The sequence below is a fragment of the Triturus cristatus genome, chromosome 7, assembly GCF_964204655.1.
Source record: "Triturus cristatus chromosome 7, aTriCri1.1, whole genome shotgun sequence".
In the NCBI taxonomy this organism is placed as follows: Eukaryota; Metazoa; Chordata; class Amphibia; order Caudata; family Salamandridae; genus Triturus; species Triturus cristatus.
Window position 1 is genome coordinate 30160447 of NC_140590.1, and position 14443 is coordinate 30174889.

The 14443-nt window shown below is 44.9% G+C and overlaps 1 protein-coding gene across 3 annotated transcripts in view; it reads right to left on the bottom strand.

Annotated features, from left to right (window-relative positions):
* LOC146808733 (uncharacterized) overlaps window positions 1-14443 on the bottom strand; it is a 415671-nt gene that overhangs the window by 105988 nt on the left and 295240 nt on the right. For all 3 annotated transcript variants that reach the window (XM_085615545.1, XM_085615547.1, XM_085615546.1), the window contains one exon: window positions 9210-9560. In XM_085615545.1, the coding sequence (XP_085471671.1) occupies window positions 9210-9560 (351 nt within the window). The remainder of the gene's footprint in view (window positions 1-9209; window positions 9561-14443) is intronic.

The following is a 14443-nucleotide window of genomic DNA, read 5'->3' on the forward strand; positions in this document are numbered from 1 at the left end:
TCCCAGCATCACCCCAGACTAGTGCCCTAACTCCCCAAAGCTCAACCACCAGTCCGTTGCATTCAACTCACCAAACCCCAACAGATCAGAGAATATGCACTTCCACCGTCCGAGTGAACACACTCGGGTGGATGGGAGATTCCTAGCAGTGCTGGACAGTGATACAACTAGTGGGGGTTCCAGTCTTCCGGGATCAGATGATGAGGGCGGAGCAACAGGGTTTGCTCAGACAGTTGAAGGGACAACGGAAAGTGAGTCTGAGCCACATTCCTACCCAGAAGAACAGCGCCTAGCTCAGAAAGAATTAGGCAACCCAGGGGGAGTTAGAGAGAGAGTTCTCACCCTGGAAATGCCACACGAGAACAGAGCAGCATGCCCTCCAACTGAGGAGGGCGGGGTAGGTATAGAGCTTCGCTCTGACAGAAATCCAAGGCAGAACTAGAAAGGAGGCTTCTGCCTGGGGCCCAAACCTCACCAGATCGTCAGCATAGGAGAGTGGCCGACCAGCTGATAAGGGATCAAGATAGCACTGGTACAGACTAAATTAAGAAGCAGGAAAACAAACATGGCACCTATACGTGTGCACAAGGAGAGCAGTGATGAAGATATCCGCTGTGCCCCCCAAACGCACGGTGTAGACAATCTGACCACACAGGAGATAGTGACAAGAAAGTTTCATGCATTAAGAACACAGTCCCCAAATTGAGTAGAATGCAAGAATCTAGGAAAGTAGTAATAGTTAAAACAAACAAGACAAGCCCTTAATAATGATACTGTCATGAAGTATGGGGTAAATGATGTTAAAAATTCAACAGGAGGGGGAAAGTTTGATATAGATGTTGATGTGGATGTATGCAATGATACATGTCTGCATAAAATGAAATTGATTCACTGTTGTCAAAATCACCCGAGATGACCTTTCCATCAACCCTAAGTAAGAAACACGTGGTTAGGCAGGCCCTGGAACCTAGGCCTGAGGCAACTGATTGGCAGATCCCGTGTGAGATGGCATATAACCTTCAGAACAAGCACACAAGCATGAAAAACCCAGATTAGTCCAATAGATAGGCAGCGACACCACAATTGTCCGGGGAGATTGTCCTCAATAAAATGCACATGGCCAAAGGAGAGTGCATTCCCAAAACATCATAAAGTTAGATGCCATGTGAAGTTAGTAACACTCAGCCAATCAGGATACAGCACACACAGCACATGCTGTGATCACACGCTCCCTCCCCATGCCAGACATCTGGACATATTATCCACTAACCCTCATTGTGTCCATGCAAGGTCAAGACCAACCTGCATTTGTCATAAGGTGGGAGTAATTTATGGCTCCATGACTAGGCCCACATCCCTCTCCCTAAACAGGATATACAAATTGTTTGATGATGCACCAAGAAATGCATATAAAGACGCTCAAAACTAGTGGACTTTGAGACAGTCCTCAGCCCCGACTCTGTAACTGTGCTCCCGGCCGAAGTGTTTGATTAAACCATCTTTTCCTGGTTTGCTAAACAACGCTTGTCTTTGATTTTTCAAGGTAAATTCATTTTTGGGCAACAACCTCTCAACACTGGCCATGCAGAGTCCTCCAAAAGGTAGTTTGGACATAGATCAGTTTGATGCACACGTTACCTGTGGTGCAATAACCTTTAAAGTATTCACCTTAGCGGGCAGCACATCTGAGGCCCTACAAGTGGAAGACTAGTCAAGCAGTAGCACTTTTAGAAACCTTTACTTTGTCATATTAGTTGAGGTGCAAGGAGTTCCACATGCATAAAAATTAGTATCTCTGGCTAGAAGTTAACTCTGCATTTACCCTTACCAGGCAGGAAGTCATAATGTTAGGAAAAAGACAGAAGTTTATTGTTTCCACTTTTCATATTTTTGTCTATTTTGTTCTCATATTCAGCTGCTTTCTCTTAGGTTCACCCCACCTAGAGTTCATGTATCTGAGCTTCCCACCTCTAAATTGCTCATTTCAGTGCTGACTTGTTAATCATCACTGTGTTCATCTCTTATGTTTACATCGCAGCAAGAAAGAAGGTGGAACTTTGATGGTGTCTTTAGATTGGAGTCTGAAGGCCTTTGTGGTGTCATCTCTTTTAACACTGAGATTATCTTTGTGGCTGGTGTTGCTTCTACTTGAGTCATATTAAATAGATGCATAAATTAGGGATTAATGTAACATGCAATCTTTTATGTTTATAATAAACTTTCATCGACATAGATTTTTCAAATGTTTAATTAATTGATTGTCAAAATATATTTGTATGAAAACAAGAATTAGAATGAATGATTTGGTAAAAATATATATACTGCCAATTTTGATTTATATGCACACTAATTGTAAAGGGTGCATTGCTACCACCGAGCAGGACACCACTGTTGTGTAAAGTATACATTACTAGCACTGGTAAGACACTACTGTTGTGTACAGGATAATTTACTACCACTGAGTAGGACACAACTGTTGTTCAAAGGATATATTACTAGCACTGAGTAAGACACTACTGGTGTGTACAGGATGCATTACTACCACTGACACAACTGTTGTGAAAGGATACATCATTACCACTGAGTAGGACACAACTGTCGTACAAAGTATAAATGCTATTACTGACTAGGACATTCTGTTGTGTACAGCAAACATCAGAATAAGCAGGACAAAAGTGTTGTGTAAAGGACACATCACTACTACTAAGTAGAACACTACTGTTGTGTAAAGGATGCATTGCTACCATTGAATTGGATGCAGATGTTGTGTAAAAGAAACGTTATTACCACCGAGCACAAGACAACTGTTGTGTAAAGGATACATTACTACCACTATGTACGACACTTCTGTTTTGCAAAGGATAGATTACTACCACTGAGTAGGATACAAACTTTGTGTACAGGATACATTATTACCAATGAGTAGAACACTGCTATTGCAAAAGGATACATTACTAACACCGAGTTGGATCATACTGTTGTGTACAGGATACATGAGTTCCACTGAGCAGGACACAACTGTTGCTACAAATATCTATTATATATTCTAACTAGGTTATTTAATTCATGAGCTCAATATTTTGTTTAGTCTGAGCAGCGGTGCTAACACACACTAGAGAGCGTGCTTTGACCAAAGGTCTTGTATATTTATTTATTCTCAAAAAGCTTTTTGACATCTGTTTAGCCAGTGGATTACCAAAGTACTTTTAGAAATTACCTCTCAAAATACGGCACTCACACCTTTTTAAATGTTTTAAATAGTTTGCATTATCTCCATGAGCATGTTAAAGACATTACTTGAGTAGCAGACAACTGAAACAAGCATTTGCAATGCAATCGGTCTCGCCTTTGGGAAACTATATGTATTTAGCTATATAGCACATTAGCCTGGGTGCTGAAACATCTACTGTTCTTTAAAATGGAGGGAGAGTAAGCACCAACTGTGTGACATGCCAGGTATGGGAACACATGGAGAGAAATATTGCCTTTCAGCTGGAAATGGTATAGTCCAAAGCTCTGTTTTTAATATGAAATCAGGGCCTTCGTTAGTCATATCACTGAAAATACAAGATTTGAAAAAAATACTTTTGTCTATGGGTGCTCGTGGACGATAATTTCTATGGACTGGAATCTAGAGCATGCTAAAGTGATTCTGGTATTTTACTGAATTCTGCTGGTCGTTTTATATCAAGACAAATAGAGGCAGTTGAACAGAAAAAAAAAGTCCTTAAAACGGAAGCAGACAACTCCTAGGGCTGATCTCCAGAGCCCACATAGTACATACACATAGAAGTATATAATAAGTATATACTAAAGTATATACAGGAGGTCTCGAATGCTCGACCTAAACAAACGAAGGGGAAAGAAGGAGGATAAGAAAGACTTCAGTACCATCACAAAGGGAGACAGCAGGAACCAGCAAGAGGAATAAATGAGCCAAGGGTGTCAGGTACTGGAATAAAGAGGCTTGGGGTGGTTTCAATTCCAGAGAGTCCTGGTATTCGGCCCGCCGACATTTATTTAATAGGGCTTCTGAGCAGAGCTTTGGGCACCGGAAATCATTATTTGACAAATTAAGCACTGACGCATCTGAAAAATACTTTTCCTTCAACGATGCACACAGCACTCATCCCACTGTGGCGCAGTGCTTCTCTTTTAACATTCCACTCACAGGTTCCAGCACCCCACATGTGGAAGTGCTTCGGGCTTGTGCCCTGACCTACTTGCTCCTTTAATGGACTGTAATGGAAGTGAAGTTCCTTGTGTGCTGCAGGGCTCGGGGTTTACTGCTCCGGTGTCCCGGTGGGAGAAACACCGAGTAGCTGAAGCACGAGGCAGGAAACGCGGAAATTACCCGAGAGCATAGCTGCCGAGGTTTTAGATTGGTATGTGTGACATTTTCATAATTTCTGTGTAATTATGAGTGCCATTAGAACCACTATGAGTGACACTTTTCTCGCCAGCAAAAACAACCAATAAAAGAGGAGGGAAACATTAATATCAGAAATCTGACCCATTTGAGCAACGAGAAACTGTAAGATCTTAATACTGCTGCAAATTCATGAGGTGGCGGAGTCATAATTACAATGAAATTATCAAAATGTCATACATAGCAATCTGAACCTTGGCGGATATGAAAGAGGGCGGGCATCACTTCACATGACATAGCATTGAAGGCCATGCCCATACTCCTGTTCTTGACACTGAGTCTTGTTTACTTAAATATTTCATAAAAGTGATAGGAAGTATGTGTTTGATTCTATTGCTATTTTATTGCTTATCTTGTACAATGCTGATCATATAATAAACTTGTGAATTTTGGTTGGCATAATGTATTGACTAATAATAATAAAAAGGCAGAAGCAATGTCGAATAGGCAAAAAGAAAAGAAAAGGAGCATGGTAAAACAAGGAGAATAAAACAAATCACTTTTACCAGGTGGTGTTTGTTGTCCAAGACGAGGCCACGCAAAAATGAATGTGATGGGAAAAGGTTTTTCACTTGGAGTGGGGTGCACTAAGTCGGTAAAGCTGTCACTGCAGCGGCCACCTTATTCAATAGCGATTGCTGTGAGCAGGAAAGTGTGAAGTAACTACTCAGATGTCACCACTAGGAAAAGAAAAAAAAACAGACAGCTAGAAAGCAGGTCACATGGCTCCGCTAAGAATGAAAACTAAAAGGAGCAAGGTCTTGCGTTTATACTGCAGAACCACCTAACAGCTTGTGAGAGGCCCTAACACAGAGCCCATCTGCCTCGGGCATATAGCATACATTAATTAGAGTCAGTTGACTCACGCCTTCCGGCTGGCGCAGTTGACAGTGTCATGGCAGCATGGTGCTGGGCAAGCCTCAGGAGAGGCTGGGAGATACACACAGCTGTCACAGCAGGCTGTATTATTTCAAAATGTAACACCAGTGACTTGAGCAGTCCAGGGGTCTGGCGCACCACAGCTACACAATTCACTTACTTGAACAAGTCAATAAACTAAGAGAACTGCATGTACTCAGTAGCAAAGAGAAACCTTTTAAGTCATTTTTAAAACATATTTACTGCATATTTGCTATGCCGTGGGTTTTAGAACAAGCTGCGCACGGTTCACCCTGCAGCAGAGCCTCTCTTCCTCCGAGACGACATCTTCTTGCCCCCGCTGTGACCTGGGAAATGTCTGGGAGCCCCAAGAGATTGTGACATACAGGAGACTGATCGGGCCAGGAGAGGTAGGGGACACATTTGTACTCAGCAAAGAATGTTCAAGTACTTAAATCTCAGATATTTTTTTATTAAATCCCAGATGTTTTTTTCCAGTGTAAAAAAAATTTAAGCCGCTATTTTTAACGAATGGATAAACCTTTTGAAGCAATATCGTGATCGGAACAAGAGGACAATACTCCCTGGGGCGCACAATTGAAAATGTCTGAAATCAGTTCTTAAGTGTGTTGGATTGCTGAATTTTACTTAGCCCACATGTATGAAAAGAGAGAATTTTCATATTCTGCAGCGTACATTGAAATTATGGTTCTGAGATGGACAGTTTGATTGTCTTGAAAATAAATTGCGACAAAGTCATTTTGTTTGGAGCTCTACTGCCCTCTTGTGGGCTCTGACGGCACTGACATTGGTGCAGCGAATAAGGGAAGCCGGAGAGCATAAATTTTCTTTCGTCTAATTGCTGAACCGCAGATATTGTCTCATTTACAGAGTAGGTCATATAATGTCGTGACCCTAAAGCACTGCGTGAAAAAGATTAGAGTAATACCAACAAGCATTGGCATGAAATAGGACTCGCATTTATGCAAGACCTATTGCATTACAAATAGCAATGCATGCGGGCAATGAGGTACGAGGGGGCGGCGGTGAGAAGGCATCGGACTGCAGGAGGGCGCCACAGGAAGAAAATAGTCTGTGCTGTGAAGGGGCCAGTAGCCGTGGAGGGACACAAATGACTGACATGGCTGTTATGAGGAGGGACTAACAAGCTTAAAACCAATCGGAAGGCAGCATTTAGAACCTAAGCCAATGAAGAAGATGAGTGGGTGGAGCTTTTACAAAGCTTCCACACTATAGTGTATACTGCATGCCTCGCAAAGCGATGGCAGCGCATTCGCGCTGCAACGCTAGGCGAGACCTAAAAAGAGGAGTTCTACCAACTGAAAGGCAACTGGTGAAGAGGTGAGTACACACTGTACAGCACAGAAATTGTACTGGAAGCATACCCTTCATGTGAAAATGCCTATGGCTAGACACACTCAGAAGCATTTTATGCATTTGTTGTGTGCTTCATTCTGTTGCCCACATGCAATGCATTTGTTTTTAGCATTTGTTTTTAGCAATAAGCACATATCTCCAGTTTTACACCTGCTTCACGGAGCTGTTAATCAATCAATCAATCAATCAATCAATCAATCAGGGGTTTGTAAAGCGCGCTACTCACCCGTGAGGGTCTCAAGGCACTCGGGGGGGTTGCCCTTTCCACTAGTTTTAGGTTAGATGATACACTTTTGTAGGCTTTAGTCCAATTTTTAATAAAAACACCCTACATTCACATGATTTAAACACGCTTGTTCTGTGCATGGGTGTGCGCCACTGCTGCTTTCAACTGATTTGATATCCGTGATTACCTGTTTGTGACTGCTGTGCTGAGTGATCGCCGTGGGTGTTAGTCAGACAGAAAACAGTCAAACAAAATTGCGCACGAAGCAGAAAAATTAGTTGTCAATTCACTGTAAAACTCACATCACAACACCAGAAAGTGAACAAGCATTTGCAATGCAATAGGTCTCTCATTAGCGAGAGTTTATGCTATTGGCATTGTAAATGACAATACCTTTTATTTATGTTTTGAAAACCAAACTATAAATAAAAGGCATTGTCATTTACAATGCCAGTAGCTCAATTTCTCGCGTAAATGCGAGACCGATTGCATTGCAGATGCTTGTTTAAATATATATCTTTGGGAGGGCCTGCTGCTGTTGGTTAAAGAAAGGGTGTTATGGAAACACACCAACAGGGCGGTGTGTAGAAGGAGGGCCACTCACTCTGGGATGCCTCACGGCTGGGTGAGTATGCCTGACAAAAAATTGGGGTAGCAAACGGAGACGGTTGCCAGATGGCAGGGCGCAGGAGAAACTAGCAAGGTAGCGAGTTTGGGCCTAACTCCGGGGAAAGGCTACCCCCCACTCGCAAAGGGGCGTGGAAAACAACACAGAACAATCTACGAGCTATCCGGTGATTTACGACCCTAGGAGATGCAAATGAGCAAAAGACAAACCAGTGATTTATGGCCAGCCGATGACTTATGGCTAATGATTTATGATGCTCATGCAGAATGATTTATGACAACAAAATGATGAGTTGTGACAGAATTATTTATGATACCCGATGATTTATGACCATGATTTATGGCAGCTGATTTATGACGATCAGGCAGAGCGATTTATGACAACAAAATGATGACAGATTTGTGACAGAATGATTTATGATACCCGATGATTTATGATGTCCAAATGACACTGAGTGACACCCAATTGTGATAATGTATGATAATGATTTATGACCCCGGCCCGAGAAGATGTCCAGGGGAGTTGTACAAATATGACGTATGTAATGAGTAATAAAACTGCGGCCAACGACCACCACAAAAACCATGCCTGTTGGCTGTGTGTAGTAATACAGATACACAGGTATGGTACGGTTCCGGGAATGGGCGCAGTGCGGCTGTTAACAGTATGAACCTTTTAACTGTAAAGACCGCATGAATGCCACCTTGCACTCTACATGGCAAACATTCTGAATGCCTCTTTAGTGTGCAGGGAAGAACTCTAATGAAGCCGGAGTGCATTATAGTGTAATGCTGAGAGGGGCAACAAAGTCCGCTGCGGGGCTCTGCTTCCACCTGCTGCAATAATGGGGGGGGGGGGGGGCGGGGGCAGGCAGGCAATGAGGCAAGTTAGTTTGTATTGAACATAACTGCTAGCCACCAGAGTGGCACTGTGAGGCCGCGACCTGCAGCCACAGTTTACAGCATTTCAGCCAGTGCGCTCACTGCCCATGTGCCCAGGAACTCTGGCCAAAGATGCCCTCTGCCTCAGTCTGGCACTGCAGGGAGAGCTTACCTGTGGTGGCACAGGTGAGTCCACACTCACTGAAGATACCTGCAGCACTGTCTGTGAGTTTGGGGGAGGAGTCAAGATTCTTTTTGAAGTGCATTGCTCCAAAGGGTCTGATTTCCATTATTAATCTCTTTCCGTGCACTTCATGGCTTGTTTTTACTTGCGAGAAAGTGTCACTCATAGTCCCTGAATGTCACCCATCATTGCACTGAAATTATGAACATATCACACAAAAACAACCTGAAACGTTGGCAGCTATGAAGAGAGCATTGACACATGTCCATCCCATCGACTGGAGTCCGCATCGAAACCTCCTCCTGGTGCAGCGTTATGAGCCTAACTGTTTCTGAGGTGTAAGAAACGTCCAAAAGTGGAAGCTCTTCTGCACCTTTAGACTCATGGCTGTGATTCGTGCTCTGTATGTGAGAGTAAAGATACCCCGCCCACTGGTCCCAACGCGGGGGTTGTGAGAGATTGTTGGTCCACAGTGGGGTCGAGCAGCCCTACCCCCGAGGCCTCGCCACACACGGAGGCGCACTCTGCCCGCCCCCGGGATGAGGAGGAAGAACAGCAAATACCCCGTCCAGTGATGCACTCACCGTAGACGCGCAGCTGTCTGTAGGCAGTTGTAGGTAATCCAATGTTGGCTATCACATTCACCGTGTAGTTCCCGGCGTCGCTCCTCCGCAGGTCCCGGATGGTCAGGGTCCCGTCGGGGGTCGTGCTCTCCCGGCCCGTGGACAGGGGGCCAGCGGTCTGTACGGAGCCAGGCACCACGTGACTCATGAGCTGTTGTGAAAAATCCACCCCCGTCCCTCTGTACCAGACGAAGACAACTATGCCCGTAGTGACCGGGGCAGTGAGGGCGGCCGTCTCTCCCGCCGCAGCTGTGACCACCTCCGCCCCGGGCCGCTGCCCCGCCGTCCGCTGGGTCCAGACCCCGAGCCAGGCTGGAAGGGAGGAGAGAAGGAGAGAGATGAACCTGCTGGACGGCCCTCGCTTCTAGTTATTTACAAAAAGGTGGGCGATAGAGAGAGGGAAAGACTGCAGAGAAGGAAGGGAGCACTGCAAAGGACCGAGAGCTGGGAGAGACACACCTGGAGAACAGAGGGGAAGGAGATGAGACAGCAGGGATGAACCGAGGGGTCGCAGAGGGGAAATGGCAGAGAGAGTTAACATTACTAGGGAAAGGAAAGAGCATGGAGAAACTAAACAGGTGGAGGGAGAATGGAAGACAGCAGAGAAGCAGTGGAGGAACCGAGGAGAGAGAGCAGGGAGAAGCTACAAGAGCAACGACAGCAAAGAAGGACTGCTGGATGAGAGTGCGGAGGAAATGAACCAAGAGGACCAGCAATGTTGGGAGGGAAAGGAGAGTCAAAGGGCAGAAAAGTGGGGCGAGAAAAACTGGCTGCGCTACACAAATCAACATGACATACTAATGTGCAACAACATTACATAATGTTCATAACATAGCAGCATAGCATAAACAGCACAACATGGCACAAAATAACAACTTTAGGAAGCAAGGTGGGTAAAGGAAGCAAGAGAGAGTAGGGGCCCAAAACCGGTCCTAGGATGCTTGTTTCCAGTCCAGGGAGGACCTGGCCTAGCAGTTCGGGCTGCACTGTTCCCATTCGGCACAGGGTCAAGACTGATTTGCATATGGCTGAGTCCAAACTGGAATGGCATGGTGAGCAAAACAACAATGGATTTAGGCCCAGATCTCTGTACTGGGGTAAATGTATGACATTGTTCTGCATTCTGTCCATAAATTGTTCTTTTTGTATTTATGGTTGTGTTATGGTCAGTATTGGCATTTGTGTTATGGTATGGTTATTTGAAATATGGTTATGGCCTAGCCTTACTGTTTATGGGCCTAATCCTATATAGTTTAGGACATATTCTGAATACAGCATGTCTCTATGAGACAGCGCAAACGCTGCCTAGGCGAGACCTAAAAAGGGCCGGATTCAGCAACTCTCCTCCTTTGTCTGCTTCTCTGCTGCAGCGGACACGTGGTCATTGTATCTCTGGACTGATTGGCAGAGTTTATAATGTACCCATCACACTTAAGTTTCCCCACAATGATCTTAAGTATGGCCTGGCCAATCAGCTCAGTCCTGAAGGTCATAGGTTATCTGTAGAGTCCAACAAACCCTCATGGGTGATAAGCCGTGCTATATGAATACTGATAGATTGATTGAACATCCGGGACAATGACCCTAAAGTTGAACTGTGAACTGAAAGCCCCCGAGACAGACCTGTCCAGAGCAGCCCACCCCCTTTCCATTCTTACTCGTTCTCTCTCTTTTGGTGTCCCAAGCTGTCTCTCACAGGCTCACTGGGCCCGATTCACAGAACTAATTTAAGACAAAATCCTAAACTTACTACTTTTGGTATTCACAGAAGGCATTTAGTAGTAGTAAAGTTAGGATTTTGTCTTAAGTCTGTCTTATGTCTGTCCTAAGTCTGTCTTAAGTCTGTCTTAAGACAAAATCCTAACTTTACTACTACTAAATGCCTTCTGTGAATACCAAAAGTAGTAGGACAGACTTAAGACAGACTTAAGACAGACTTAAGACAGACTTAAGACAGACTTAAGACAGACTTAAGACAGACTTAAGACAGACTTAAGACAAACTTAAGACAAATTTAGGACAGACTTAAGACAGACTTAAGGCAAAATCCTAACTTTACTACTACTAAATGCCTTCTGTGAATACCAAAAGTAGTAAGTTTAGGATTTTGTCTTAAGTTAGTTCTGTGAATCACTGTCCTTGTCTCACTCTGTCTCTGTCACTCTCTGTCTTTCACTCGGGCTCTCCATCTTTCTCACTATCTCAGTCTGTATCTGCCTCTCTCTATATCTCTCTCCCTGTCTTTCTTTTTCTTTTCCTGTCTCTGTTTGCTCTTTCCTCCTTCTTTCTCTGTTTGTCTCTGCCTCTGTCTTGTGCTCCCTCTCTGTCTGTCTCTCTCTCTCTCTCCTTCTGTGTGTGTGTGTGTCTCTCTCTCCCCCAATCTTGTGCCTCTCTCTGTCTTTCACCTGCTCTCTCTATCTTTCTCACTATGTCAGTCTTTGTCTCTCTCAATCTCTCTCCCCCTGTCTCTCTTTCTCTCACTTTCTCTTTTGCTGTCTCTGTCTATTCTCTCTCTTCATTCTCTCTGTTTGTCTCTCCCTCTGTCTTGTGCTCGCTCTGTCTCTCTATCTCTTGCTCTGTGTCTCTCTCTCTATTTGACTCTCTCTTTCTCCTCTGTCTCTCACAATCTTCTGCCTCTTTCTGTCTCTCTCTCTGTCTCTCTCTCTGTCTCTGTCTCTCTCTCTCCAAGTCTTGTGCCCCTCTCTCTCTCTATCTCTCGCTCTATCTTCCTCTCTCTCTCTCTCTGTCTCCCTGTCTGTCTGGCTTCCACCTTCCCTCTCTGTGCATGTCTCTCTCTCCCAATCTTGTACTCTCTCTATCTCTCGCCCTGTCTCTCTTTCAATGACTCCCTCTTTCTATCTTCTCTCTCTCTCCCAATATTGTGCCTCTCTTTCTCTCTGTCACTGTTTCTCTCTGTTTCTCTCTCTCGCTCTCAGTCTTGTACCCCTCTCTGTCTCTCCATCTCTCACTCTCTCTCTGTGCTAGTCTCTCCACCAATCTTGTACCCCTCTCTGTCTCTCTCACCCAGTCTTGTGCCCCTCTCTCTCGCGCGTCCCTCTTGCCCCCACCCTTCCTGTCTGCTCTTCAGTCCAATCCATGTGACCTGCACTGCCCATGATTATTCTCCCCTCATGGTCAGACTGATTTAAAGGGCCATTGGGTGAGCTTTGCCTTTTCTGTTCAGGTTACAAGGATGGGGATGGGATGTCCCAACTGTCTCGACAGATGGGTATGGGAAGGGGTGGCTGGCGTAAGCATTTAACAGCTATGCAGTGGATCTTCAAAGGTATGCAATTTAACATTGCCAGGCAGAGTTTTGATATTACACTGTCAGCCACTGCAGTAATGTCACACCGGCAGCCAGTGTAGTGATGTTACACCAGTAGCCAGTGTAGTGATGTCACACTGGCAGCCATTGTAGTGATGTCACACTGGCAGCCATTGAAGTGATGTCATACTGTCAACCAGTGTAGTGATGTGACACCAGCAGCCAGCGCAGTGATGTCACACCAGTAGCCAGTGTAGTGATGTAACATAGGCAGTCACTGCAGTGATGTCATACCGTCAACCAGTGTGTTGATGTCACACTGGCAACCAGTAAAGTGATGTCACATTGTTACATTTTCTTCTCTTCAATGATTTCTCCCTCTCTCTCTCTTTTCACTATTTCTACTACTCTTTCACTCTATGCCTGTCCACTATGGCATGAGCTATGTTTACCCTTAAATGACATTTTAGATTCTGTAGGGCCGTGTTATCCTGATGATTCTGTTTGGCTGCCAGTTGCATCTGGAGCTGGAACTGTATAGACTTGTTTGCCGTGCTGAAATAAACCTACTTTAAATTTACCCTTTGGATTTGGATATAATTTTAATTTTTGCGACGAGCGGAAGAAGAATCACTCTTGTCATCATCAGACAGCACGGGTGCAGAGTGTTTTCTTGGACCCATGGATTGAATTTCAAATTGCCTATTAATTGGAAATATCTTCAGGTATTTTTTTTTATTCACTTTATTCACCTACGTCTATTCATCGCAACCATTCAGGTTCCTGTTCCCAATTACTGTTATTAACTGTTAGACCTGGCACCATTGGCATGGGTCGCCCTTCCATTTTTCGCTTTTGTCTCCTCTGTGTTTGTTGGTGTTAGATTCTCTGGGCGCTGTGCCACTGCCATTCAGTGCCACAGCACGAATGCTCCCTATTGTAAAATGACTGTATGAATTGGTATAATCCTAATTGACCCAAGGAACATGATAGGAAAGTCAAATTTAGTATGCCTGAGCTCCAAATATTAAAGTGTATACTTTAGCGACGATTATTTTTACATTCTGTGTTTAAAACTACCACTTTTGGGAAGGAGGTATTTTCTTGCCTAAGCCTTCCCGTGTGCTCTGCTGTTATATGTATTGGCTGTCTGGTTTTGGAGGGTCAGGGCAGGCTGAGACCGACCTGGATTAAATAGAGAGATCTGTAGTTGGAGTATGGGGAGGGGTAACCCTTTGATCTGAGCAGGGCTGTGCCGGGCAAGGTGAATGATGTCTCCTCCTCCCACTGTGCGTCTGATGGCAGACCCCCTCTTCCTGAAAGGCAGGATGTAGCCTCGTAGATAAAGTGCTCCAGGACGACACCAAATTGGTTCTGGCTGGGTTCAGTTATTTGTGACTCTTTGAGAACGAAGACTTTTGGGGTATAAAGATCTGTGCAAAAACCCCTACACGGTGTGTTACTTCTGGATGTCAAGATGAACCTCTGTCCGTGTAACGAAAGGGAAAGGACTTTGAAACTTTCATCCATCTTTCTGAAGCAACTACCCAAGGGCCTGATTTGAGCTTACCTCCTGCTGAAGTCTCAGGGACATTAGACTTCACCCATCAGCCGTCCGGATTCTTATTTGAGAGGGATTCTACTCGCAGTTGAGGCCTCTGTTGAGCATTCCAGAGCCTCTGGTTCTACTGCGGGGAATGCGGGCTGAAAGTCATCGCACCGCTATTGTGGGCTGCCGCAGCTGAGGAGCTGTTGCCCCTGAGAGCCCCCATTTGCCTGTGATACCAAAGTCATCGTGATCGCTATTGTGGGCTGCCGAAGCTGAGGAGCTGTTGCCGCTGAGAGCCCGCATTTGCCTGTGTTACCAAAGTCATCGTGATCGCTATTGTGGGCCGCCGCAGCTGAGGAGCTGTTGCTGCTGAGTGTC